General features: G+C 47.8%; 1 protein-coding gene across 1 annotated transcript in view; it reads left to right on the top strand.

Annotated features, from left to right (window-relative positions):
- The window catches only part of CASTOR2 (cytosolic arginine sensor for mTORC1 subunit 2), an 89463-nt gene extending 61978 nt beyond the window's left edge, over positions 1–27485 (top strand). The window contains exons 3-9 of the mRNA XM_042879420.1: positions 19658–19851; positions 20228–20360; positions 21239–21362; positions 21768–21878; positions 23057–23139; positions 24011–24105; positions 26945–27485. Coding sequence (XP_042735354.1) covers positions 19658–19851; positions 20228–20360; positions 21239–21362; positions 21768–21878; positions 23057–23139; positions 24011–24105; positions 26945–27010 — 806 coding nt within the window. The 3' untranslated portion in view covers positions 27011–27485. The remainder of the gene's footprint in view (positions 1–19657; positions 19852–20227; positions 20361–21238; positions 21363–21767; positions 21879–23056; positions 23140–24010; positions 24106–26944) is intronic.
- The last annotated feature ends 435 nt before the right edge of the window (positions 27486–27920 follow it).

A 27920-nucleotide genomic window follows, 5' to 3' on the forward strand; every position in this document is an offset into this window, starting at 1 on the left:
CTGTACATCCATCTCCTTGTAGGTGACCGATGTCCTGCTCAGGCACAGTAATGCGATGAAGGAGACGTTGCTGCATCAACCACAGTGGATAATAACAGTGAAAATTTCTTGTCTGTGTTAATCTGGATTTATCCAGTTCTGTTGAGGCGTTGGTGTATCTGAGAAAATTGGGGCCTGGTAATATTTTTTATTAGCAGAAATAAAATCCTAAAGTATGAATCACAATATGGCCGCATTCATTGTAGGATGTACAGGTATGCAGGTCAGTCAGATTTGCAGTGTTTTTTAGATCCAAACCTGACTCCACCAACCTCATTTAGCTTTAAGAGGTGATTGACAGCAGCCAGCTTCCTCCAGAGAGTCATAAAAACCAGGTTGTTTTCCCTTTTCTACCATAATCCCTCTCCTATCTTTTTACATACCTAGGCAAAAAGTAGACATCCCCAGTTTTCTTTGCATTAATTTTGTTCATTTGCCCATGCTGGGATCTCCATCACTTTTTCCTCTTCATTTTACAAGTCTTACTGCTCCCTTTTTCAGTTCTACTTCCACATCTATTGCCTTTCTGAAGCTGGAACAAACCCTATCTCCACAGTCACAGTCTGCATTTACTTTCAGTTGGTTTTGGAGCACGTAAAATTGGAGAATTCCATGACACAGAGGTGATGTTCTGACTGCATGGCTCCTACTCCCTTGAAGGGTCCCCAGCAATCTGATTTCTTCCTTGCATGTTGCTGAGCAGATTGTAAGCACTAAATAAATGGCATTCTCCAGAGTCATGCTGGAGTAGCTGCGTATGCAAGGTATTCATTTCACACTTGTTTTTCTCTTCTGCTTCTGTGGGCTTGGGAGGGGTATTTATTTACTGAATCCCTTTGTGCTGAACTTGTGTAATGAAGAGTTGCCAATTTCTATTATGGCTGTATGTATGTATGTGAGCATAGCTATATTTGTGTATTTACACGTGTGTATTTCTTCAGGGATGAAGAAGGGGATTAAGTGAAAGCATGTTAAGCTGTTCCTCTCCAGCAATCTCTCCTTAAACCACAGCTTAAAACTGTGAAGTATATTGGAATTTCAAACTTTGATCGATGTACTGAGAGCATCTGCCAGGATTTAGCAATCCAAGATCAAGCCTGAGTTTTTCCTGTGTTGGTGAACTGGATGGCTCACGTGAGACACCAACGTTTGTAGCTGAGAACAGCCCAATGGAGCAGGGTATCCAGGAGCTCGGTGGTGGTTTTGTCCTGGCCTCGGATAGCAGGTATAAGCTGGGCAAATTGCAGGTGTTGTTTATTTACTTGTTTTTAAAGTTAGTCCCAAGCCTTGGGAGATGTGGGATGAGCATTTCTGTGGGTTATGGTGTGGATCATCCCCCAGTGGATTTCTATTTTGGCATTTCAACCAGCAAAAAAGCAGCCTCTCAAACAAGCTCTCTGCTGTTTGCAGCAGGCAGCAGTGCCTGCTCTGGAGGATGTTTACCATGTTTCTTTATGCTCCAAACAGAGATCATTTTCCCCCCAGACAAATTCATTTTTAGAATTTGTGTAAACAAATTCTTGACCTAGATGGATATTCCAGCGTGCCACAATGTGCCTGGTTTAGCAGCTTGCATGTACCTTTACAAGGAAATGTATGTGTGTCCAAGGACCGAGGACAATCCATGCCAGCTTCTCAGATTGCCGCCCAGTTGGATGAAAGGAAACCACTAACTGAAACCTGTCTGCTGTCAGAAGTACAACCTGTGTCTCATAAACATGAAGTTCAGAGCAGCTGCAGAGCGTGCTTCTCCAGCCCCAACAGAAAACACTGTAGAGGAACAGAGATTTGATAGCGGTGCTCTTTGTGCAGCAGTGGCTGCATCTTTAATTCTTGTGCACCTGCTTAATTTTAGGCTTATTCTGCCACTGGGGCTCAGGGGCTCATTCCTGTGCTGAAGCTGACTTTGACTTAAGTATCCAAAACATCAGGACCCCTCACAGAACCATTAAGGCTGGAAAAGACTGCTGAGATCATTTAGTCCAGCCCTAAACCTGTAGCCATAATGCCCACTAAGCCATGTACAGTGCCATAGAAATGTACAGCTTTGGAGGGAGGGAGGGGAGCTGGAGCAGACTGGCTCTTCACAGGGAGAATGAGGAGGCATCAGCAAGGGTTGTACGCATGTGAAAGCCTCATTCCCTCTGTCCAGGTTGGGTTATGTGACCAGGGGAACTGATGGTCTGTTGGCACAACTGGATTTTGAGCAGGGTGCATTTGTACTGCAGCACTGTGCTGGAGTGCTTGCAGAGCTCTGACAGCTCAGGTTGTGCTTGTTGGCAGCCCCCAGTCCTTCCCCAGCCGCTTTAAAAATTCAAATGTTTCTGGAGGGAAATCTAGTATGGAAAGAAAAAAAAAAGATCCTATTCTATCGAGATTCCTGTGGTTGAGTTTGGCATGTTTTTGATGAGTTATTCTAGGTGGGGATGCTGCTGTTGTCAGTTTTGATTAGTTGGTTGTTTGATTAGTTGCTGACATGAGGTGCAGCTTCCTGATTTGAAAATGGAAAGATGATGCTTAAAAAGCACTCGGTGGAAAATTGGGAAAAGAAGAATGAGACACTGCTTTGCATCCACTGCTCTTCCTGTTTCTGAATTTTTCTGATTTTTTTTTTCCCCAGTGGACTAAGTCTCCTTAGCCTCTCCTCCAGCACAAATAGTAATAGTAATGTGATCCAGGAAGTCTTTTCCAAGCAGCCATTGCAGCTAGAACATTCCAGGTGGCAAGGAAGCACGAGGTACCTGATTTCCAAGATGAGCGCTCAGCGAAGAGGATTGATGTGAAGAATTTCTCATGCAGAAGTAGTTCTGGTTAAATGGGCAAAACGTTCCCGATGGAGCTGTGAGTGACACCTGCTGCTTGCAGGGGACTTGGCCTAGACAGCCTTTAAGGGTCCCTTCTAACTCAAACGATTCTGTGTTAATGAGCAAACCATCTCTGCTGCTGGATGGCATCAGTACGTTTAATTTCTACAGGAGACAGCAATTCCATAACCTATTGTGTTTTTTTTCTCCCAGCTTCCTTCTTCAATTCTTTAACAGCCAGGCTCCCAAGAGGAACTCATGGATCAGAGAGTAAGATGGGTTTGGCCTTTTTGCATTGAGGTGAAGCAGTGCAGGAGTTGCAGGAGTGGGGAGCACTTGATAAAGAGAAGGCCTTGTACTCAGAAATGCCAGAGAGAAATTGCGTGGAAAATTCTTTCAACTAATGGTCTGAAAAATATTCTGCAAAGGCTATTTTCTACCCTTACTTCTAATTACATCTTAAACATTAATAGCCTGAGTGACTGGAGGATCACACACACTAATGTCGCAGTTCACTTGGAGCAATTTGTTTTGTAAGATAATGAACTGTGTCAGCAAAAGTTGAAAACTTGTTCTAGGTGGAGCTGGTAGTACTGCTTCATGTTAACTGTGCTCAGTGCTTCCCGTGGAAATCCCTCAGCCTTTGGCCTGATTTCTCTGCTAGATTTGGTAACCTGTCCATGCAAGGGGACCTGATTGTCTGTGCATGGGACTGTTGGGGAGGGCAAAGGAGGCAAAAGGAACCAAAGCTGGGTCTGTGAGCAAGGAGAATGGGAGGAGGCAGAGCAGTCCTGGAGGGGAAATGGAGTGGGAAGAGGGGAGAGAAGAGGAGCAGGCTGGTGGCGTTGGGTTTGTGGATGAGCAGAGCCTGCCAGATCCTAGGCTGTCGTGTCATTCTGGAGTAAACTGTCCATACAGCCAGGTGATGACCAGCAAGAAAAGGGATCATCCTTTTCATTGAGGACACATTCACAAGGAACTTTGTAAATGTGAATAAAGTGATGATGAAGGCAGTGTGTTCAGCATGTCTAGACATTGCTTTTACCTGCACAAAGGGCCTTCCCTGCTGTGGCCGCTCAACATTTAGGGTTTTCTTTCACCTTTGTGATCAGTTGGCATTCTTGGGACTGGAGAACCATCTGCGACCAGGTCTGCTTCAGGAGTCCAGAGTTGTTTACCCTAAGGAAGAGGTCATGTGAGTGCAGTGCAGACACAACAGCTTTGTTCCGCAGGGCGCTTTGCTTCTATGCCCCCTTTCATACCAAGCCATCCCATGGCGTCCCACAGCAACAGCAGGATGCAAAGAGCTGGAAAAGTCAGCTCGTCTTTTGATTTGTGTTGTGTTTTTAAGAGCTAAGATTGGTGACACTTCACACAGAGCAGGGTAGCATTTTGGTAGCCGTGTGCCCATCTCCAGCCACTGACCTGCCCAGCTCAGCCATGGAACCAAGTGTTCAGACTGCAGTGCTTGTAAAGCCCGTATCTGGGAGTCAGGCAGTTCTCTGTTTATACAAGGATGCCTGTTGTATTTCTTTGTGCTGAGCTTCTGCTAAGTCCTATCATGGGACTTTCTTTAGCTTTTGATTCCTTGCAGTGCACAGAAAAGTTCCGCTTTGCACCTCTCCGAGTACATCTGCAGAAATGAATTGAAGCTGTTCTAGTCTCTCCTTATCTCCTTCCTCTCCTAACACTGCTGCTCACTCCGTGCCCAGCACCCATCTGCAGGTCTCTTGCACCCTTTGAGTGCTTATTGCTCTCATGGAGTTCAGATGATCACTGTTTACCCATTTCCTTTCATGCAGACCAATCTGAAAACCCCTTAACTGGCATTATTTTCCAGAGCCTCCTATTTTTCTCCCTCTTATTAAACATTTGCTTTTCTGTTGCTGATGATCTGCAGTAATGCAAATAATCTCTAGCAGCATCTCAGGAGAGAGTAAACACTTTGTGGGGGGAGTTGGGTTTTTTGTAAGTAATCTTTTTTTTTCTTCCTAATTTGAATAGAAAGCAAAATTTCACTAATCTTTTAAAACTTGAAAGCTTCATTTTATTTTATTGCTATGTTGTTCTTGTTGCTGTAGCATTCCAGACTCTCCAGCCCAGGCACAGCTGGAGTTCAGGAGATATCAATGTGTCTGAGAGATGCTCCCAGTGGTTTGTATCAGTGCAGTGGCAATGCACTTAATCCATGCACTGTTAAAGACCCTACAGAATATCACTGGTTGGTTTCAAAGAATGCATTACATTGAGATGATTTCACTGGGATTGGTGTGGAAGTAAAAGGCATCGCCACAGACTGGCTGCATTATGCCTGAAGATCCACAGAATCATTGAGGTTGGGAAGACCAATGAGGTCATGCAGTCCAACCATCAGCCCAGGACTGGGACTGCTGTAGGCCATGTCACTCAGTGCCACATCCCCCACCTCCCTGGGCACCCTTGCTTCTCTGTTGTGCTTATTGCAGACGTATGCACTCTGATCACCAAGCAGGGACAGAGTAGCATTTCACGTGACATAAATCTAGGAGGAGGTGGCTCATGCTCTGCACTTTTGGACTTATAAACAAGCACTGGGAGATGGCATAATATCCTGATCTTAGAGGGAGAGAGCTGAGATACAGAGAGATGCTCTGCAAGGGAGTCTGTAGGGTCAGGTCCTAGCACCCAGGACTGGTGTTCTGGGCCCTAAATGACCCTGTCTGTGGGAGAGCTGGTTTAAAAATACATGTCAGTGGGGCAGAGCTCACAGGCCACTGTGGCTGAGTGCCCACAGCTGATCACTGGGCATTTCACAGGGATGTCTTTCAGAGCATCTGCTTGATAAATGGTTCCTGTTTTGCAGATCTGAAGCTTTTTATTGTATTCTTAAAGGTACAACATCTCACTGATGAGAGATAAATAGATTTTAATTCTGACTTAAATACAGTGAGACAATTCCTCCACCTGGCAGCAGCACACGCGCAGGGATTTGTGCTTGGGTGTGCAGCTGGTAGTTGGCATTCCTTGCCCTCCTGTTGCATGGAATTTCCCTAAAAGTGAGAAACCAAGGAGCCCTGAAACACAGTTGGTCTGAACCTCTGTGTCTCAAGGTTCCGAGGGGTAACAGCTGCCCTAGAATCATAGAATCGCCAAGGTTGGAAGTGACCTCCGAGATCGCCCAGTCCAACCATCCTTCTAGCACCAGTATTTCCCCACTATGCCATGTCCCTCAGTGCAGCGTCTGAGTGTTTCTTGAACACCTCCAGGATCAGTGACTCCACCACCTCCCTGGGCAGCCCATTCCAGTGCCTGACCACTCTTTCAGAGGAGAAATTTTCCCTAGTATCCAACCTGAGACCTTCCAGGGGCAATGACATCCAGGGCTCTGTGCTGCTCCGTGGCACTGAGGGACACAATTCAGTGGGCATGGTGGGGGTGGGCTGACAGTTGGACTTGGTGATCTAAGTGGACATTTACATCCTTAATGATTCTGTGAGTCTCCCTCATTTGCATACGTGATGAACAAGCTGCTGATCCATATGTATGGTACAGCCATGTGGCAGCACTCAGTAACTCAGTAACCATCTTTTGATCTTGAGAAGGACACTCAATAGCAGAAACAGCACTGCACCCAGAGCTGCATCAAATGCCCTCATCCCAAGCACCTTTGGTGGAGGATCAGCAGGGCTGGGTGGCTTTGAAATGAGTTAGGAGCATTTCTCCTGAGAGCCGTGAATGCTTGTTTCTTTTGAGCTTGTTTTTGCTGTTTCCCAGTTGTGCGAGCGATCGGTTATTGTGCAGTTCCTTAATGGCTTTTACAGAGGTGAAGAAAACCATGACAAATGCAAGCAAACCTACAGTTTTTGCTTGTTTTGATGCTTGTTTCTCTAATATTTTCAGTCCTGAATGACAAATGGCTGTATTCTTTGTATGGACTACTTGTAAAGCACCGCAGAGCACAACTCCCATGCATTCGTATCTGCAGAGCCCCAGCATCTTCCAGAGGCAGCTCTTCCAGCAAATTACCTTTTTCTCAACTTGATTATTCAGGATCCTCATACCTAGGTGTCATAAGCCTGCCAACCAGAGCAAGGCAGCATTCCTCATGTAATGATGTATCTTCTTGACACATTGGGTAAGTTTTCGTCAGCTATTCCATCTTCTCCAAACTGTAATATTTTAGCCCAAACCGAGTGCTGGCATGCCAGCTAATACATTTTCCTCCCTTCTGCTCCCTCTTTGTCCTGTTCTCCTGTTGGTTTTTTGCTCCTGTTTACACGAGCAGCCCTGCCAGGCTTTCCTTTTGCGTGGGGCTGTGATTGCTGCCTTCAGATCTGCACTCAGCACTGGGCTCTGCTCTGCGCCACGGCAGCTTTTAAAGCTGAAAGAACTTCTCTCCAGAGAGATTCAGCATTCTGCAAGCAGCTGCATTTGTGGGTTTTTTTTTCCCCTCTCGTCTCTCTCAGGGTTTTTGTTCCTGTGTGACACCCAGCGATGTGCTCAGCACAGTGCCTTCCCAGCGAGGCAGCGCTGCTTTGGGTTATTTATAAAGCTCCTATCGGTGGTGTTGCTGGGCCTGAGGAGCTGGAATAGTGAGACAGCAGAGGGGAGCAGTTTGCTAGCAAGGCACTGTGTCAGATGATGTCTTTGCTCTTTCTGCAATCGCCTCATTTGTTTCAAAGAAGACCAGCCTGCAAAAGGCAGCGTTACTGAGTGCTGTGTTTGTTAGAGAGGCTCTGTGCTGGGATGACAAAAACAAAGCAAGCCCTCTGCTAAGCCCCGAGGGCAGCGTGATGTGGGAGCTGTGTTGTACCACTGCTCTGATTTTTGTTTTTGCGCTCAGAAGCTGAACGCCCGCCTCGGCTCCATTTAGGTCCAGAGATAGGGAATAAAGGCAGAGAAATATTCCTTGCTTTTGGAAAGTTTCTCCTTTTTTTTTCTCTATTTTTTTTCACATAGCACCAAGTTGGGAGGCAGAAGTCTCTGCTGCTTCGCCAGTACGGCTGTTCAGAAGAAAAGATGTAAAAAAAACCACAGCATCTCTATGCCAGGATTTTAAAGGAGCACCAAGCAGTGCTGATCTCATTGGAAGATAAAGAAAATCTCCGTCAGCTTCTCAGCATCTTTCGTGCGGTGCTCTCCCCCTTTATTTTTGTCTTCTGAGCTATCATTGGTAAGAGATAAAGTAAAAAAAAAATAAAAATCCTTCAGTATTGAGAAATTCAGTGTCTGCACATAATCACAGCCTGTCCCTTTAAACTACAGATAAGCCTTAGTGGAATTTCTATTCTGGGAATAGTTAATTCTGTTTGAGGTTGGGCAAGAGCGAAGCGCACAGGGCTCGGTAACAATATTGTTACTCCATTTGATTTTTCTCTGAAGGATTTGCCTCCCTCATTTGATGGAAAGTGCAATTATTGATCAGTTTCCCACTAAGGGGAAGATGGAAAAAAAAAAAAAACAACCAAAAGAAAAGGGAGAGAGAAAAACAAACAAACAAAAAGCTCAAACGAGAGTATTTGTAGCTGTAGTGCCGTTATATAATAGCCATTATGTAATGCCTGTTGGTGCCAACTAAAAATACACTGCAAGATAACTTCCAATTCATTGAAGCATTTAACAAGCATCATCCCAGGGTTTCTTGTGTCGGATTCAGACCTCCTGCAGATGTTAAGTAGAGCTCAAAGTTCCCCTCGACCTCACAGCAACCTGTGCTGCCTCTTATCCTTCTTTCTTCAGTCTTGTTTTTCCCTTCCATCCCGTGTTCTAGCAATGCTTAATGCCTTATCCATCACCTTTTTGCTTTGCCCATCCCACTGACCGTGCAGCCCCTTTCTAATGCTTTGTTCAGCTGAGCTTAGATGGTGACCTGATGTGGTGGTTGGCAGCCCATGGCGTGCTGGTTGGAACTGGGTGGTCTTTGAGGTCCCTTCCAGCCCCAGCACGCTGTGATTATGTGATGTCCATGGGGACACTGCATTTTCAGAAGGAGTTGAGAGGACAGTGGAGCAGAGAATAGATTTTGCAATTCCTCATCCAGCAGCCATCAGACATGCAGCAGCTTCATGGGTTGTGTTATAGGGAGCTCTTCTCCTGCATTTGAGCAGCAGCTAAAGATGCAGTGTCTTTTCCATCCATCGAGCTACCAGTGCCTAGATGCCCAGCCTAGGCTACAATTACAGAAATTGAGCAAAATCTCCAAGGAGTTCCTACCCAGCGGAACGATGCTGTGCCACTGGAATACAGATCCTAGTGCTGCAGGGTGGCAATGCCTTAGCACTGGTATCACCCTGGGTAAGGGATGTGCTGGGCCACAGGAGGTGATGTGGGCAGCAACATTCGCTGTAGTGCTGGTGGGGACCTTGCGGGGTTTGTTGTACTGACAGGAGAAGTTCAAGTAATCCTGGTTGAAAAAGGTGTGAGCGAAAGCACTCCACGTGTTCAGGATTTCAGTCTGCACAGAGATTTATAGCACTGTAACACTGCAGATCTCAGAATGTTTTGAGGGCTTTAGTTAAAGCTGTAGCACTGGGAGAGGGCAGGGAGGTGGTGAGTGGGCATGGTGGGAGTGGGTTGGAGGCTGGACTTGGTGATCCTGCTGGTGTTTGCAAACCTTAAAACCCAAGCCAGTAGCACCAGAACATCACCTCTGATAATAAGGAATAAATCTGTATTCGGGTCTTTTGCTGTAGTAGTTCATCCTGTTAAGGAACTATGGCACCTCTGTGGTCAGTGGGACCAGTGGTTCCATTGCAGGAGCTGGAGGTGCTCTGCTAAGCACCTGCAGGCCCCATCTAACTGTCCAAGCACCCCGAGGTTGGTGGCTCAGTCTCCATGAAGGTCAGTGAAGGTTTTTGTTTTTCAAAATGCAAAATTGTGTCTATCTCCAAGATTTACAGAGCCTCTGATGCGCAAGACATGGATGTGGTAGGTGAATGGTTGGACTAGATGATCTTAGAAGTATTTTACAACCTTAATGGTTCTGATTGAAAGAATTAACCAAGACTGGATTGAAACAAGGGTTACATACATTGTGTGGCATGTTTTGCTCTTGAAGGTGCAGCAGAAGCTGTTAGAACCTATAATAATTAGTGTTGCTGTTGCTTTAATACAGCAATATAATGAAGTATGTGTGGAGATAACTCCTGGTTAAACTTAATTTCCTCTGTAGGAACAGAAACATTGACAAACTAATGAAGGGAACCAACGGTGCTTTGTACTTGACTTGGCTCTGTGTCAGTCCCAGTGAGTGCAATTATGTTTGTCCAGTTTTAAGGAGGGGAAAATCCTAGTCAGTGGAACTAGAATTTTACCAACCATAGATCATCCAAGGGCTGGAGCACCTCTCCTGGCTGAAAGAGCTGGGGCTTTTCTGCCTGAAAAAGAGAAGGCAGCAGGGAGACCTGACAGCAGCCTGTCAGTGTCTACAGGGGAGCTACAGGAAAAAAGGAGACAGACTCTTTAGTGGGGGCTGTTGTGAAAGGACAAGAGAAATGGTTTCAATAAAAGTGGGGAGTTCAGATAGGATATAAGGAAGAATTTTCTTACAGTGTTTTCTTACGGGGTTTTCAAGGTCAGGCTGGATGGGCTCTGAGCTGCGATGGAGCTGTAGGTGTCCCTGTTCATTGCAGAGGAATTGGACTAGATGACCTTCGAGGGTTTCTTCCAACTCTTAACGGTTCTATGGCTCTATGAACTACTTTTATCTGCTTGTTTCTAACTGAAGCTGCCTGCCTTCAGCCATGTGGGTGTTCTTGTGTCCCAGGTAGAAGAAGTCTTTCTGCAGGTGGATCCCCATGTGGGAAAGGTAGGAGGGTTGAGGCAATGGATGAGATGTGAAAATCCTATTGCCATGCCATGGAACAGCATAACCTGGCCTGTTTCTGGCAGCTGGTAACGGGAGTGATGTGAATGCTTACTCAAAACCACAATCAATTAGATGAATGATAATTATTTAGCACTACAGGATAAAGATTTAGGACTCTGCGCTTCAGGCCAGCGTGATTTGCTTTCTGTGGCATAAGATACTGTCTGCAGTGTGTAGCTTAGTGCCTTATTGGTATAAACAGGGAGACAGAGCCATGCAAAGCAGGTTGTGCTGTGTGTTAGCAGAGGCCACTCCGTTTCCCTTTGCCTCTGTCAGTGAAATGCCAGGAGTGGAAAGGTGAAACATGAAAGGTGTGGAAGAAAGAGCCGGTGGGGCCGAGCGTGGTTCCAGCAATTACTGACTTTGTCTCCTGTCCCTCACTGGCAAATGGAAATCGACCCCTGTGGTGACCTGTGAATCTTTAAGCATTTGAATGAGTTCTACAAATTAGGCTTTTAGGATTAGTCATCGTAGATTTGCAGCATCATTGGTGCGTTGCCAAGGACCCCAGTTTTGTCACCATGACTACTGCTGCGAGTTGCAAGAAAGAAAGTTTGTTAAACAAAAAATTCCTATGCCAGAACACCAATAAGGTCCCTGCATGGCTGGGGGCACCTGGTTGATGGTTCCTGCTGTGCAGATCTGAGCTTGGGGTCTGGAGAGGGGAAGATGCCATTTTCTACCCAAGGAAAAACCATTCTGTGGATTCCTTGTGCCTGTTAAATGAAGACTGTGGTTTTAGAAGCCGTGGGAATGTGTGCTGAGCCCACAAAGTGCTCTCATCCTGTGGGGACTGTCCCCTCCTAGGAAAGGCTGTACCAACCCGTGGGATGCAGAGCTGCGGGGAGTATGGAGCATCTGTGTTAATGATGTCCCCTGGTGCTGTGCTGTGAGACCAGTGGGCACAAACAGTCACGTTTGGGGGATTTTTTTCTAAAGCTGAGCATTGAAAAACAGGATGCTGTGGTCTGTCTCCAGTGGAGAAAGTATAACCCAACTATTCCCTGCTTTCACCTCTGGATTCATGCCTTGTGCAGGGGAACATGTCTGGCCTGTGTCCACCTTCTTTTCTAGACATCAGACGTGGGAATAGGGCACTTAGAAATGGGGCTGCCAGACGCTCTGAAGTGCTCTTGTATCATTTGAAAAGCCAGCCCTGTAGATTTACTTCTTTCTTTTTCCCCTTGGATGTCTTCCTGTAGGACTTTGAACATGTGCGCACAACTTTGCTTAGAAATTCATGAGGAGAACAACTGCATTTGGTAGCTTCAGCCTGGCCTGGTTTTCTCCCTGCTGTTAATGTTCATTGCCTCTCTCTTGACACTTCTCCTCTCCTTCAATGAGCAACACAAGGAGCTCAGGACCAAAGTTTCTCCTGGCCCAACTTGCTGTCTTCATTGGCAGACGTCCTGGTCTCTGTTATTCATAGAATCATCAAATCATTAAGGTTGGAAAAGACCTCTAGGATCATGTAGTCCCACTCCAACCCACCCCTACCATACCTCTAACCACATCCCTCAGTGCCACATCCCCGTGGCTCTTGAACACTTCCAAGGACGGTGATCCCACCACCTTCCTGGGCAGCTGTGCCACTGCAGCACTGTTCTTTCTGAGAAGAAATTTTTCCTGTTATCCAACCTGAACTGGATATTGAATCCTTGAACGCAACAACGCTAGAAACCATCTTGATGTTCACCAGCACTTGGTGGTAGTGTCTGTGTTACAGAACATCTTTTGTAGACCCTGGATGGAGAAGGAAGCCCAGAGGATGGTTTTTAGCTTTAGTGAGCTCTGCAGAGACTTTGTCCTGCCTCTGGAAGCACTGGTAGGCATATTTATGTGCATGCACACAAACTCTCTATGTGTTTACGTGCTAGCAGGCCACCACAGCCCCACTGCTTCCTCAGCTCGGAGGTTTCCCACTTAAACCATTCTGGTTTCCCTCGGATGTTTTGGGTTTTACCTCTAATTTCCCACAAATGGGCAGTCAGGGAGTTCTCCTGCTGCTCTCCTGAAGGTTTCCTTCCCCTGAACTAAACTGCTTTTGCAGAGGATTTTCACTTATGTAGTAAAGTGCTTGTTAGAGGTCTGTGTGGGTGACTAAATGCTATTTGCTTTCCAGTGTCAGTCCCGTTCCATATTTGTAGTTGTCTTGAATGTTCTTGAGAAACAGAGGAAAAAGAAGTTTTAGCTTCAGACCCAACTCAGCATAAGTGAATTCTGCGCCTGTTTCTTCCAAAGCTGGCTGCACTGATCTCATGGTTAAGGGAGTGGAAATAAAGAAGTAAAATCCTGAGCTATCCTAATCCTATTTGGGTGAACTGCCTGCCTCCAAAGCACGCGGCCCTGGAAAGCATCTCTCTGTTAATTATTCCTCATGCTGCTGTTTTGGTGGCACTTAGTGCTGGATTACCCCAAAGCCTGGCTGTCTCAGGAGCACTGTAAGAAAGTGAGATTTACACACGTGCGACGACGAGCCTCTGTGCTTTGCTGCTTTCAGCCAAAGTGGCCAAAGTCAAGTGCTGCACGTGAGTGGAAAACAGCAGAGCATCTCAGGAAAACCATGCATGCTGCTGTTTGCTTTTCCTTGCTGTGGGTTGGGGCAGGTTGGCTGTGCTTCTGCCCCGTGTTGCAGGGACAGACAAAGCAAAGCTGCATGCGGGTGCTCAGTGGTGCTGTGCCCTATCTGGAGGGCTCCTTACCAGGGCTGGCTTTGTTTATTGGCATTATTCCCTCGGTGCCTTATCAGATTAGCATGACTTCGAAGTGTTAAGAGCATCAGTGCCTGAGTTTTGCACTCCGCTTGCCTATGGTCTGGAGAGATGGAAACGCCTTTGTGATAATAGAAACACATTTAGACAGAGGTGGTTTTCCATTCTTCTCGGGTTAATAATAGAAGCATGGGGACCTGTTAGCAAGGAGCAGGGCTTCTCAAGTAGCTGCTTTAATCCTTAGTACCCGTCTTTGGTACCTGTCATTTTGTGGGCTCGCATTGAGGAGTGCTGGAGGAACCCTGCATCCCACAGCAAGGGCCACGTCCCTGTGGATCCCTGCGGGCTGGGAGCTGTTCTGAGAGCACTTCATTGCTTCTGGGTGAGTTCAGAGGTAGGATTTGTTTAAAGAAGGACCACAGGCAAGATTACACTGGAGCATTCTTCCCTTTCCCTCTGACAGCAATCGCAGAGCACACTTTGTGCACCTGGGTCAGTGCATATGAAGCAGAGAGGTTGTCCTGTTCCTAACAGCAGCAGGAGAAATTAGACTGGCATCTCTGAAACATCTCAAACAAAGAAGAGTTTTGGTGTTGGTTAAACAGGAGCAGTGTTGGCAGCCCCCCTGTTGCCTTGCAGAAGCATCAGCTGGCTGACCTTGTTCAGCTGGAGCCCAGCACTGAGTTCTGCATCAAGAAAGCTCTGCTCTCACCCCCTCCCAAAACCCCCACCCTGGGCTTACTGAATAATTTCAAGGTGCTAATTGGCCTGCACTGCAGCTGATCCATTGATCTGGAATGCAAACAGTCTCAAAGTAATTTTCTGTCTGAGCCAGTCTGGGGCTTACAGGAGTGCTGGTGTTTGTTTCCTTGTTTTTAATTTCCAGCAAAGCAAAGCTTTTGTGTTGCTCTCTACAAGATGCCTGTGCCTCTATTGGCAGTGCCAGGGGGGTGTCAGGGGAAAATGGCTCTCACAGTGTCCACTTCTTGGGTAGCTGAATTATGGGGGAAATATGGGGGCATGGAAAGGTGAAATCTTCCTCCAGCAGCGATGTGCTCTGTGCTGTGCCTGCAGGATCTGATGGTTTGATCCAGGCAGGGTTTGGGGTGTGTGGTGATGTCACGCACACTCTGGATGCAGGAGGCTGTGCAGAAATAAACTCATCTGCAGGTGTTTCTCTCCCCAGCTTGCAGGCACAGGCTTGGTTTATCTGTAGGGTTTGCTCTTGTACCTTTCCAATAAAACTGGTGGTGGCTTTGCTGGGAAGGGAGCAGGGCAGGGGCTGCAGCTATGGGCCAGGGGGCAGAGGGGAGCATGGGATCAGACAGGGGGGAGCTGCATCTTGTACCCTCCAGTGCCTTCCCAGCAGAACGAACCTTGTGTCCCATTCTGCAGGTGGTCTCATCTCCAGGTGCTGTGTGTATGTCAGGATTGTCACAGACCCATGGAACAGCTCAGGTAGGAAGGAATGTCAGTGGTTGGTGGGACACGTGGAGACTCCAGGCAGCATTCCTGGCTCTGCCTGCAGCACTGCAAAGTGCAGAGCTCAGCTCTCCATCACATCAGTGTGGAGATGTTAATTCTTTGCTGGAGAGTGGGGAAGCTGAGACTGGGAGGAATATTTGCAGGTTTGAGAGCAGATAGATCTTGCTTCACGTGGCTGAAGATCCCTCTGGCAAGGGGGGTTTGCATTGCAAAACACATTCTTTCCCCTCTGGGCAATCCTGGCCTTTCATTAGTGTGAGGTGATCCAGCTGCACTCCAGATGCAGACTGAAGGAGCATTCAGCGTGGTTGTAGGCTGGAGCCTAATGGGGGGGAGGAGGGGGGAGAGAACTGATTGGGTTGCTGCAGCTGTTACTGTTTTTTGTGCTTCAGAGTGAAAGGAGAGGCCTGAAGAACCCTCACCTCCTTGTGCCATGGCAGTGATCACAGCTGGCTTTGGGAAACTGAATGGGAGGAAAATACCTGGAGACAAACACGGGGAGCTCCTGTCTGGATGAGCAGCTGGCCAAGCTGCATCTCCTATGCAGTTGTTCCTGTTGTTCCTGCGTGGTTATGGTGTTATTTAGCTCTACCCAGGAATGAGCTTTCCAAGTTCTTTCCTAGGAAGAAATGTTGTTTTCTGTACCCACTTCCTAGATAGGAAACTGAGGCACAGAAATGCCGAGGTTAAATACATCAGATGTCAAGCTGTCATTTCCTCGCCGCAGTGTTGGAGTTTGTGAACCTAACAATGTTCTTCTGACGGGTTTGTGAGTGGGATAATACTTAAATAGGAAAACGAGTTGGCAGGTTTCACAGCTTCCCTATTGAGGGGGCACAGGATATAAACCTCCGTTTTGCGCCTCTGTTTTGCGCGTTCAGGGTGTTCTCCAGAATAAAAGCTTCCCAAAAAGCTTTCCGAGCAGGGACCTACAATTCAAACCCATACGGCATCTCGGATGTCAGGAAAGCAGACTGGTGGTGCTGGAAGCCCATCCTGGCTCTCTGTGACCCTGCTGGTTCTCTCACTGCACGCCCTTCTCGGCAGCACCCCCAGCCCTCCTTGCTGACCACGCTGATGCAGAAGTCAGGGAGATGCCTGGGCTTTGGATCAGCCTTTGCCACCCGACTTAATCCCCCGCTTTGTGATAAGATGGGATTTGAAAACACGCACAGCGATGAGCACCTTCTGCAGGGCAGTGGGGAGGAAACCCTTTAATAAAGGTAAAAATCAAATTAAAAAGATATGGCCATAAACTCTGCTGCCATGCAGGGAGACGGGCAACAGCTCCCCCCATTTGTCATGAATTTTGCAGCTGGCAGCACTTTTATTTTTAATGCCTGACCGTTGGAGCTCTGCAATTGCAGGAGCTTTTTCCTCTATCTTTTTAATATAAGCAAGACTCCAGCTGTCATTTTTTGCAGAGGGAGGCTATAAAAGGTGAAGTATAAGGGATCTAAAGCCAAAAGGCTGCTAAAGAGAAAATAAAAAAAGGCGGTTATTTTTAATTGCATTATCTTTAAACATTCAGAGTTAGCCGTGGCTGCAAACGTTAGCCCTGTGATGATGAACTGATGAGCAATTGGTTCATTCAGAGCACCAGAACAAATCAATGAGCAGCACATCACCCGCAGCGCTCTGCTGGAACGCAAAAACTTCTGTGCTCAGTGAAGGTAAGTGCTTAGGAGATGATCCAGCATATCACACCAGAGAAACCAGCCAGCTTAGCATCTTCGTTTCCCTCCAAGCACAATAAATCCTTCCCATATACGCCGTTTCATTTGAGAGCTAATGGATGTCCTCAAGTGCGTAAATGATCGCCGTCCAGTCGGAATGAACTCTGCAGGGAATGGTGGGATGGCTCTCCAGTATGGAACCGTTTCCCAGCCACTGGTTTGGCCCCTTAATTTTAGCCCTTTTATTTTATTTTTTTTTTTTTTTTGAGATCTGAACGCATCTGTGTCATCCCAAAGGGATTCTTGAGTGCCTCGTGGGGCCTGGATGTGGTGTATGTCCTGGTTGCTGGTGGCAGCAGCTCAGCCCTGCTTCGGGGTTGGCCAGAATTTGTTGTCCTGGTGGAAATGCCGTTGGTTATTTGAGCTCAGGAGTCGCTTGTGGCTGATCTGATGCTCACCAGCACACATCCTGGAGTGATGGTTCTATGATACTGCAGTTCAACCGCAGCAGCTAATTGGGATGAAGAGTTCTGGGGCAGCCCTCTTGCTTTTCACTCCGAGGGTGGTGAGGCACTGGAACAGGCTGCCCAAGGAGGCTGTGGATGCCCCATCCCTGGAGGCAATCAAGGCCAGGCTGGATGTGGCTCTGGGCAGCCTGGGCTGCTGGTTGGTGACCCTGCACACAGCAGAGGGTTGAAACCAGATGATCATTGCAGTCCTTTTTCAACCCTGGCCATTCTATGATTCTATGATACGATTCTTTTCAGTCACTCCAGGTGTGAAAAACAAATCTAACTCGTGCATTAAGCCCTATTCTTGGGCTGTGCTGCCCCTTGGACAAATCTTTGCTTTACTCTATATCTGTTACCTTCCTCTGCCTTAACGAGACCACATTAACATTACATCTGGTGTTTTCAGCTCTCCTTGCTGCTTTTACAAGCTTCCTGCACACAGCACCTTCCCACGTGGCTTATTTGATGCTATTTAGATGAATTTGTAGAGCTTCTAGACTGGGTTTGTTCCATCAGAATTTGGGCTGTACTTTTCCATCTGGCTGCCTGCTGGAAACAGCGTCCAGAAGTGATGTTTTCAGTCACATTTGCAAGGTTAATTGAATTATGAGGAGCAGATTATTTGAGCAAATGGAGTGGCCTTGTCACACTTGGTAGGGCCTGTTAGACCTGCAGTAACACAACCAGAAATGCCCAGGAGCTGCAGATGCCCCCAAGGAAGAGGTCGGTGAGGTTTGCCAGCGTGGATTGCCTCCATCCACTGCAAAATGCCACATCTGCCATCACATCCCTGCCCTGAAATAGCTGATGGGATGCGCTGAACTGCAGCCAGGTCACCCGTGTAAGGCAGCAATGCCATCCGCTCCGCTCGCAGGGAGGGAGATGAGCTGTGACATCCTCTGCAGCATCACCACAGCCCAGGGTGTGCTGGGAAGGCACTGCTGTGGCTCTGGGAACAGTTCTGGGGGGAGGAGCAGTATGTTTTGACCTTTCTGTGATTTAGGTTCCTGTCTGCCTTAATGGCTTTGGGATGCAGGAGGTGGAGGTGTAAATACCAATGACGTGCTGCCAGGGAGCAAACAGGCGTCCGATGGAGAAACGCATCCTTTTTTTCCCCTTCTTATTTATCTCTCAGGCAAGGAGCAGAGGTGGCAATAAAGGGAGAAAGACGTCAGCCGCCTGGTAGATCAGCAGCTGCTCTGAGCTCCTGCACGCCGGTTGGCGGAGTGAGCTGGATTTCTGGGGTGCTTGGCTGATGCAAAGGGCAAACCGATCACCAAATGGCATTTGGCTGCAGTGATTCCCCCCTCGCAGCGCTCTCTCCGAGGTGGCATGCTGGTGATTAATGCACAAACTCACCCCTCTCCCTGGTGCATAGTTTTCGTTCCGTGCGAGCTCTGATTATTCAGTTAAAAAAAAAAAAAAGGAGTAACATTGGTCTATGAAGCTGAACATCAAAATGCAAAAGCAGAACCCTCAGTGTCCCCACTGTTTGCAGTGTGTTTGCTCAGGGTTATTTTCATGCCACACACAATTGAGGTTATTGAGGAGAGCAAAAGGAACAGTGTTTGTTATTCAGTTCATTTTGGGTTTTCAGTGCCGTCGTCGTCTCGTAGCAGCAGTGCCTGGGGACTGGGGGGTGAGGGAATGAATTTATTACACGGAGTGTGGAGCTGGACAGAAACGGCTCCCAGAGGCCTCCCTGAAGGAGAAGGAAAGGATACAGGGTGGGGGAAGCTGTGGGGTAGGGAATGTGGGTACAGAGACGTGGAGCAGCTGGTGCAAGAGCAGCAATCCTTGGGTTTGTGTTTCCATACTGCCGGGCTGTGTCGAAGCTCAAAGCCAAGTGTAGGTTTCTGCTGGGAGCTCCGCTGTGTCTGTGCTGGCTGAGTTTGCAGCTGGGGTCAAGTTCCTGAAGCCAAGGAGGTTTAACAGGGATTATGTATTTGTGAGGCTGGATCTGGCTCTGAGCTCTTTCCTTCTGTAATTTGCCAAACCAAAATCCAAAGTCCAGACAATCTTAGAGAAGGTTATGCCATCGTTCCAGAGTCCGTGCCTGGTTTTACAGGCTGTTAATACACAAAGGTTATTTTAAAATGGTGAAAGATCTGTACGAGGTGGTTTAAGTACAGATTTTGAACTACTTACTACCATTGGACTAGAAACAGATGTGATGGCACTGGTGTTATTCTTAAAAAGGTTTCATTTATCTCAGTGTGTGATCACCTTTTAGTCCTGTTCGAGTCGGAAGGGACCTCAAAGTTCTTCTGGTCCAACTCCCCTGCAATGAATAGGGATTCTGCTGTGGGCTCTTCTGCTCTGGGGCTGCAGGCAGCAGGAATCTGCTGTGCATCTCCAGGTCTCAGGCTGGTGCCCAGCCTCCTCTGTCATCTTCCACGTCAGATGGGTTTAGAGAAGAAAGCAAAACCAGATGAGAAAAGCCAAGCTGTGCAGCATTGCGGGATGCCGGGCAGGCTGCCTGGCCTCATCTCTTGCCTTGCACTGACCACATGTGGACCAGGTGATGGAGCTGGCTCTCTGTTCCTCTCTGACAAACCTCTGTGCTCCCCTTCTGTCTCTGCAGAGCTCCCTTCCTCGGAGCACCTGAGCGTGGCCGATGCCACATGGCTTGCCCTCAACGTGGTGTCCGGCGGAGGCGGCTTCTCTGGCTCCCAGCCCATCGGTGTGACCAAAATTGCCAAGTCAGTCATAGCACCACTAGCTGACCAAAACATCTCAGTGTTCATGCTCTCCACCTATCAGACAGACTTCATCTTGGTAAGAGACATCGGGGGACCGGCCAGGGTCACCTGCCAGCAGATGGCACTTAATGACGCTTCAGTGACACTTGGGAGATCCAGTTGCTTGAGGAGCAGCAGGATCACCAAGGTTTGCTTTCCCCAGAGCTCTGTGCCATTAGGAGGTTATGTGGCAGATACACATATTTATACCCTACTTACGGTAGATAACCTTACTGATGTTTGCAGTAATAGCAGTGAAAGTGCTTCTCTAGACACACACCTTGTGCACCTGCTGCTTCACGTGGGAATAATGTGTCCACTTCCCTGTGCCTGTAACCTCCACTGCAGCATTTTCATCCTTCTGGTGCATCATCATTCTGGCCATCACCAGCTGACCCTGTCATCCCCCCCAGGTACGTGAGCGAGACCTGCCCTTCGTCATGCACACGCTGGCTGCAGAGTTCACCATCCTCAGAGTAGTGAACGGGGAGACGGTGGCCGCTGACGACCTTGGGATAACAAATGGATTTGTCAAACCAAAATTGGGTAAGGAGCAGCCTGGATTCAAGCCCTTGGGGTGCTGGTCTTCGTGCTGCGTGGGGGGAAGAGGAGTTTGTTTAACACGTGCCCAAATCTGTCCCTGTTCACCAGGGTCTGCAGTAGGTGCTAAACTTTCTGAGCAACGCTGATGAGCTCTGTGGAATTTGAGCCTTTTAATGGTGGTTTAATACCTCTAGAGCACACATGCCTTTTTGTAGGACAGAAGGTTAAAACGCAACTTGTTTCAGCTGCAAAAAGAAAACATTGTCTGTGGCCCATACTTCCATATTTTAACACTGCAGAAGAAAATGGCTTCTACAGAGGCTTGGTTAAGCACCGCAGCAATTGATGCACAGAGAGTGTTGTTCACCTTTCACACTTCAGTACCAGTCAGGATCAAGGCCACGGTGAGCCTGCAGCCATACAAAACCTTAGGATGTTTCCAGTCTGCAGGAACAAGCATCAAGCAAAGGGCACAGTCAGGAAAAGCAACTACTTAAATACATCTGTTCCTCCACACCCAGGTGCAGTTGTGTGTCCACACCAAACAAAGCAGGGATCCTTTGTGAAGTGCCACTCATCCTCATCGCTCAGTAGCTGTAGATCTCCTCCTTAAGAAAATGAGCCTTATAGAAAAAGCTGGGCTGTCGATAAAATAAGCTTTGAGAAAGGAAGGATAAGAAGGCATACTGCCAGCAGCCAGAAAAATGCCCCTAAATGGTGGGAGCCTGAACTTATTTCAGCCTGATAGCCTGCAGGGTTTCAGTAAGGAGAAACTTCCTGCTTCTACCTTGCCAGCACTGCTGCTTTTCTCTGTGGCTGCTGTGTGGCTGTCACATCTGGTGGGACGTGGCTTCACGGCTGTGTGTCTGTGTCTCCTGCAGTTCAGAGGCCTGTCATTCACCCCCTTTCCAGTCCGAGTAATATGTTCTGCGTCACCAGCCTGGACCCAGATACCCTTCCCACTGTTGCTACACTCCTCATGGATGTCATGTTTTACTCCAATGGGTAAGTCATGGCAGGGATTCAGGCTCTGGGAGGGCATAAATTCACACTGCCACACCAGAGGGGACCTGCTGCAGCTTCACACTGCTGTGGCGCCTTGTAATTAGGGATGGAGAGGATGGAGGATCAAGAGGGCTGTCCCAGGAGGTGGGAGCCAAGAGACCTCTGCTGGCTTTGCAAAGCTGAGCCTTTTTAGACTTAATCTGAATGCTAGCAGTGTGATCTGCGTGCTGCAAATCCATACGTGACCCAGAGATACACAGCCAGCATGCTACTGTAATGGGATGTGATAGTGCTCAGTGACACTGCCCTAAATCAGTGTCTGAGCACCTCTGGTGTCAGTGGTTGCATCTTCTTTAAATGCCCTCTTCTGGACGCAGTTAATGCTGTTCTCTCCTGTTTCCTCAGAGTAAAGGACTCGGTGGTGGGCAATGAAGACTCGGGACACATTCGCTTTTTCTCCTTTTCTCTCATCGAGGGTTACATCTCCTTGGTCATGGATGTCCAGACACAGCAGAGGTGAGCTTTGGTCTTAAGGTCACCCAAACTCTGGAAAACAACCTAGGGTGTTCTCAGAGGAGCAGGAAGCAGCTTAAGCTCCCACATGTTAATTCTGGGGAGCTTCACTGGGTGCCTGTTACGGGACTGTACACCTCATTACCTTACTGTCCATATCCAGTGTGTTGGTCCAGGCCCAGAATGAAATAACAGCATCATTGGGATCTGAGAGCTGTCTCACTGTTAGAACATGGGAGCAAAGTGATTTTGACATTTTCACTCCTTTTTTTCACAACTTTTAAGAGCAAAAACCCCCAAAAATCTGGTTGAAGTTTTACTGCCCAAAAAACAAAAGCAGAGTGGGGACTTCAGTGATACTGTCCTCCCACTTTGCCTTCACACATAGCTGGGCTCAGTGCAGGCTCCTTGTGATGGTAATACAGTCATACCTGTGCGGCCAGAGCTCAGCTCAGGGCTCGTTAGTCAGACAAGGCAAAAAGTCAGTGAGGGAGCAGACATCAGGTCTGTGTGTGCGCTTCTGCAGCTCCACGTCACAGCAGTCTCTGAGGTCCAGATACCAGGCAGCACAGACAGCACGATGCTCGAAGATACCAGGCATAGATGTGCTTTTGACACGCAGTGCAGTGTTTGGTTTGATTCTTGCCTGCCCTAAGGACTTGTTCTGCAAACTATTAATTGCTCTCTTGGAAATGTCTTAAACCTTAAATGGAGTAAAACTCTGTCTGCCTTCAAGAGAGGCCTGAGGCTTGGAGCAGCAGCCAGTGCTTGGGGGTCTGGGCAGCCACTCACTGCTGTTGGCCTCAGCAAGTCACTTGGCCACTGACCTTCCTTCTCTGCTACAAACTGGGGATCTACAGGGAACCCAGGGTCCTCCTAGGGATGATATGGGAAAAGCACTGATGGTGCTTGGGTACAGGGACAGCGGGCACCACTGCGTATCAAAGAAAGTCATAGGGGAGCATAGAATCAGTAAGGCTGGAAAGACCTTACTAAGTCACCGCATCCCACCATGCCCACTGACCTGCAGTGCTGCATTTCTTGAACCTCCATGGCTCTTGAACACCTGCCACTGTTGCTGGCTCCAAGCAAGGATACAGGAACAGCAGCATCCCTGCGGGCAGCGTCCGACACACCGCTGTGTTTTAATTGCTGTGTTTGGCATTCTCTTTCTTTTGCAGATTTCCCAATAATTTGTTGTTTACAAGTGCATCTGGTGAACTCTGGAAGATGGTGCGGATTGGTGGGCAGCCCCTTGGCTTCGGTAGGTGAACATTTGGGCCCTCAGTTGGTGCAGGGGGAATCGGTTGCCTCAGGGCCTTCAAAAGGGGATGGAAAAATCCATTTGTGTCTGAGACTTTCTAAGTACCAGCAGCTCAACATGACTTTGCAGGCTGAGGTTTCCCAATAGGTGACTCCTACTATTAAGTCAGGCTTCTAAATATACTTTTGAAAGTGCTGCATGCTTGACAGCTCCGCCTAAATTACATCCATCTGCAGGACTTCAAAGGCAGATGCAACTGGGTTTGTATTTAAAGAGCAAAAATGGACAAAGAGGTGGCACAGGATGCACTGCAGATTGCTGAAAGCAGTGGTGTGACAGCACTGCCTTCGGACACCTCTGGGGCTTTGGTATATTGAGTGTAGATCTATGGAAGTCCAAATGGGAGAACAGCTTTATGTTCGATGCTGCAAATGTTTTCTCTGCTCAGAAGAGCATCGACCTAAGAGCACAGAGCAAATACTCACTTCTGCAGAAGTATCCCTCTTACTTTTATGGCCCCTGCAATTTTGAGGAGTTTAATCTGAATTCTGCAGCCAAGAACAAAACACAGGGGCTCCTTCCATGCTTTCTAAAACAGTTAAAAGTACAGACTTCAAGAACATTTCGGAAAAGTTCTAAATATTTTTCATTTTTGGCCAGGTGAACAAAAGTTGTAAGAACACAATTTACCTTCTTTAAATGCATCTCAGAGGCAAAATATGTAGAAGTGACATGGCACGTTTCATTGATGGGGCATCAGGACACCCGCCAGTCCCCTAAATTTGCAACATTTAGATGTGTTAGCTTAGAACCCAGTTGGATTCCAGTCGGGGGAATGGGCAGGGACTCATTTTTTCCATCTCCCCAATAGATGAATGTGGAATTGTCGCTCAGATTTCTGAGCCTTTGGCCGCGGCCGACATCCCAGCCTACTACATCAGTACTTTTAAGTTTGATCACGCGTTGGTGAGTATCCAGACTTCTTCCTTGGGGTAGGGGAGGGCTTCCTGGGGGGCAAACAGTGATGAGAACACCGGTAGCCACCCACTAACAAAGCTCAGCTGGTTTGTGCTCTTCCTTTTGTTTCCTTCCAAGTGCCCTTCACCACATTACTTCTCCTTTCATCACTGCACACTCACTGTCCAATCCTACTTGTGACCTTCAGAAGCTCCAAAGAGTCCAAGGGGTTTTTTGCACTGGGTTTTTTCACCTCGCTTCTTGGGTTTTTCACAGCTGGTGCAAACCATTTGCAGCCCACAGGTCATGTGTGTAAAGAGTAAGAGTAAATATTATTCTAGATAGCAAAGGTCAGAGTGGTGTATGTGTTTGTCTTATTTTCTTGAATATTAACTGTGCTGATAAGATAAGCTAATAAAACACCATTTTAAAATCAATACTGTTAGCTTTGCCTCACATTCCTACCTGCTGCCTGGCCCCGGAGCATGTTGTGTGCACAGGGCACGGGGTGCAGAGTGCTGCTAATTGTCAGGCAGTATCTGGAGAGCTTAAAATAGATGCTTCACTTAAAACTCGGGCCGTGCAATTGTGATGACTCTGCAGCAGCTCCGCCTTTTACAAGTGGCTGCATCCGACCCCACAGCCTGCAGCAGCTGGCAGGCTCTTGTTTGGGCCACGTGTTGATTTCTGTGCATCTTCCTTGTTAAGTCACTGTTTTGTCATTTTCCTTGCTACTTTTTGTTTTCTTTTTGTGTGCTTTTGCACACCTGGATGGCGCCGTTCTGGCACCAAGGCGTGCTGACTGCTGGTGTATTGCAAGCCCTCCTTTGCTTTGTTGGCCAAGACCCTCACCTGGGCTCTTCACTTCCCAAATACCTTAACTTCCAGCAGGTAGTCCAGCAGAAAGGTCCAACTTTCCCAAGGTCTAAGAGCATCTTGAACCTCTTCTCTTCATCCTCTCTTTGTTTAAGGTCGTTCAGTGTTTGCAGTCAACAATTCAGAGTTCTTTGTAAAAACTCATTCCCCTTGCCCCCTGCTTTTTATTCCTGTGCATCTTACGGTGTTTTTTGCTGCTTGGTTTTTCCTGGCTGTTAACACTCAGCTCTCCCTACTGTTAGCTGCAGGAGTGCTCTGGAAGTTGTTCCCTCTGGGAGGCATTGCCAAGATGGGAACCTTCAGCTCTCCATGGCTGGATGAGGTGGGGCTGGGCTGGAGGCAGCTTCCAGCTCCCTGCGGGTTAAGTCTGGAGAGAGACAGTGAGCTTTTCCAGGTGCTCTGCTCCTTTTGCCTCATACTTGGAGGCTCCTTGCTCATCTTCCCCAGCATTTTGCACCTACCGAGGCTGGAGCTGTGGTTGGGAAGCAGTTTGGAGCTTTGCTTTGGCTCTCCCTGTGGATGTGTGATCTGCCCTCTGGCTGCCAAGTAAGCATGTTGCACCAGTTGCCCTCTTCAGGGATCTGGAAGGTCTTGCACAACTGGGATATGTCCCACAGATGAAAACTGTGCACATCTGTCCTGGAGAAAACGAAGCCCAACCCTTCATTGTGTGATTAGTAGTGCCTGGGCATTGAGGGAGCCAGGCAGCATTCAACATGCAGGGAAAAACAATGAAAGAGGCGGTGGAGCTTCATAGTCCTATTTCATGTGATGGATGTTTGCTGGAGTTTTCTTCCAAACCCAGAAGAATTGTCTCTGTGGTGCTTTTAAGGTTATTTTCTTCCTTTCCCAGCAGACCTTTGTTCACACATCATCAGAGTTAGCAGCTCCTGTTCCATCTTCCTGCTGGAAAATTGGATGTTTTTCTTGTTATTTCTCACGAGTTGCTGTTTTTCTTTTTTCTTTTTTTTTTCTCTCAGTTTTGTTAAAAGCTCTCAGAAAATCACAGCACAGCCATATTTCCACTGAGCTCAGAGGGTCTCCAATGAATCCAGGTATTGTGCTCCTGGCCAAGGAGTCAAATACCTTGCAGAGGAAGCAGTCCCTTCATCTTCCCTACCAGTTATGTTGGCTTCCCATAGCTGCTCACAGATCATTTATTTTCCCTCTGTCCCCTTCTCACTTTCCAAGAGCTGTTGGCTGCCCGTCCCCTGAGTGCCATCACTGAATGGAGGCAGTGGTCAGTGCCTCTTGCTGCTGATGGGCCTCTATGTGTCATTATTTTCCTTTCTGCCAATGCCACTCATTCCAGGATCCTCTATGCCTTCTGTTACAAGACACCCACTGGTAATTGTCCAGGTGGACTTCTGTGGTGAAGTTCCATCACAGGGCTGGAATAGAAAGCTCAGGTGCTGTGCTTCACCACCAGTGCTGACCCTCAGCTCCCCATCTCCTGGTGTGTTCCCCACCCACAGCCATGGGTCCAAAATCTGGTGAGTGCCCCCCAGAAGGGCAGGAATCTGGCATTTGGATGCATAACTCAAGTCTGCAAAATGAAGGAGCTACAAAGACCCTGGGAGCTTTCCCTGAATGTCCCCTTTCATAGAATCATTAAACTCGCAAAGACCACTGAGATCATGAAGTCCAGCCACCCGTCACCACCTGTCACTCAGTGCCATGCTTTCCTCCTGTATTTCCTCCTGTGTTGGGAAGTGCAAGAGCAGAGGTGCACAGGGCTTTGCCAGCAGCAGGAAGGACAGGAGGGAGAGGTAGAAAGAAAGTCCCATCACTGCATTTGCATTAGCTCTTCTGAAAAGGAGGGTCCCATAGCTGGAGCCCTGTCTCGCTGAGTTCTGGTGTCCAACAGCATTCCTGGCTCCTTGAGGCTGCTCTGCTCATCTCCTCCTTCTGCCTTTTATTCATCCAACCAAGGTTTGTTAGAACCTGACCTTTCTTGTCTGTTTCTTTGCAGGTACCTGAAGAAAATATAAACGGTGTGGTCAATGCACTCCAAGTCAGTCAAGCTGAAAAGCATTAGAAATCTTCTGAGCTGGTTCCAGATGCTTTTTATTATTATTATAATTATTATTATTATTCTTTTTTTTTTTTTTTCTCACAGTATTTCTTGAAAAATCTGATTCCAGAGAGTGACATGAAAAGAGACTGTGGAAAGTTGAGCAGAAACAGCTCCAAATAGCCTTTGTTTTAATTATTATTATTATTATTATTATTGTTATTTTATTAAATTTCTTTATGAATGAGGGGCAGGAGGAGGGGAGGCCAGGTTGTTTCCTGAGGCTTGGCTCGGGGTGAGATGGAGCTGCCTGGGAACTCCTGTTGTTCCCCAGTATGGGGCGTGGATGGACAGAAGGACACGGATGGATGGATGGATGTGGGCACTGCGCCCTGAGCCCGGTAGCACGAGCAGAGTGGGTGGGCTGCTGGCTGCCAGAGAGCCCTGAGAGCCCTAAAAAATGAAATGTGGAATTAAACAGAAAAGACGTGGCACGGTGCTGGCTTGTCTGCTCCCATCAGGCTGTCTGAGGACTGTCCGTTCTGTGCATGTTGGGTCAGGATGGGGTTGGGGTTCTGTTTCCCCTCTTTGGTACTGGAAAAGGGGAAGCTATCCTGTTGTCTGAACTGTCCCATTGGTCTTTATCCCTGCACTCAGCCTGGCTGCCTGCAGAAAGTCTACGGGGGGCATTGCTCTGGCCCTGCAGGTGACACCATCTTCTGTCTGCTTTGAGTCTGGTTTAGGTCTGTTTTCCCTCTCCCCCTGTGTCCCTACTCCAGGGACACCTACCAGGGCCAGCAGAAGAGAGATTCCTCCCTTCCCATCCCAATTTCAGACGTTTGTGGGGTGCAGAGTGTTGTACGGTGTCCTGATTGCTGCTCCTCTCCTATCCCACATCCTGGGCCACCTCAGACCTCAGGTTGTCCCCACCAGG

The sequence above is a fragment of the Lagopus leucura genome, unplaced genomic scaffold (assembly GCF_019238085.1).
Source record: "Lagopus leucura isolate 7727_CA_CO unplaced genomic scaffold, USGS_WTPT01 Super-Scaffold_100024, whole genome shotgun sequence".
Lineage (NCBI taxonomy): Eukaryota > Metazoa > Chordata > Aves > Galliformes > Phasianidae > Lagopus > Lagopus leucura.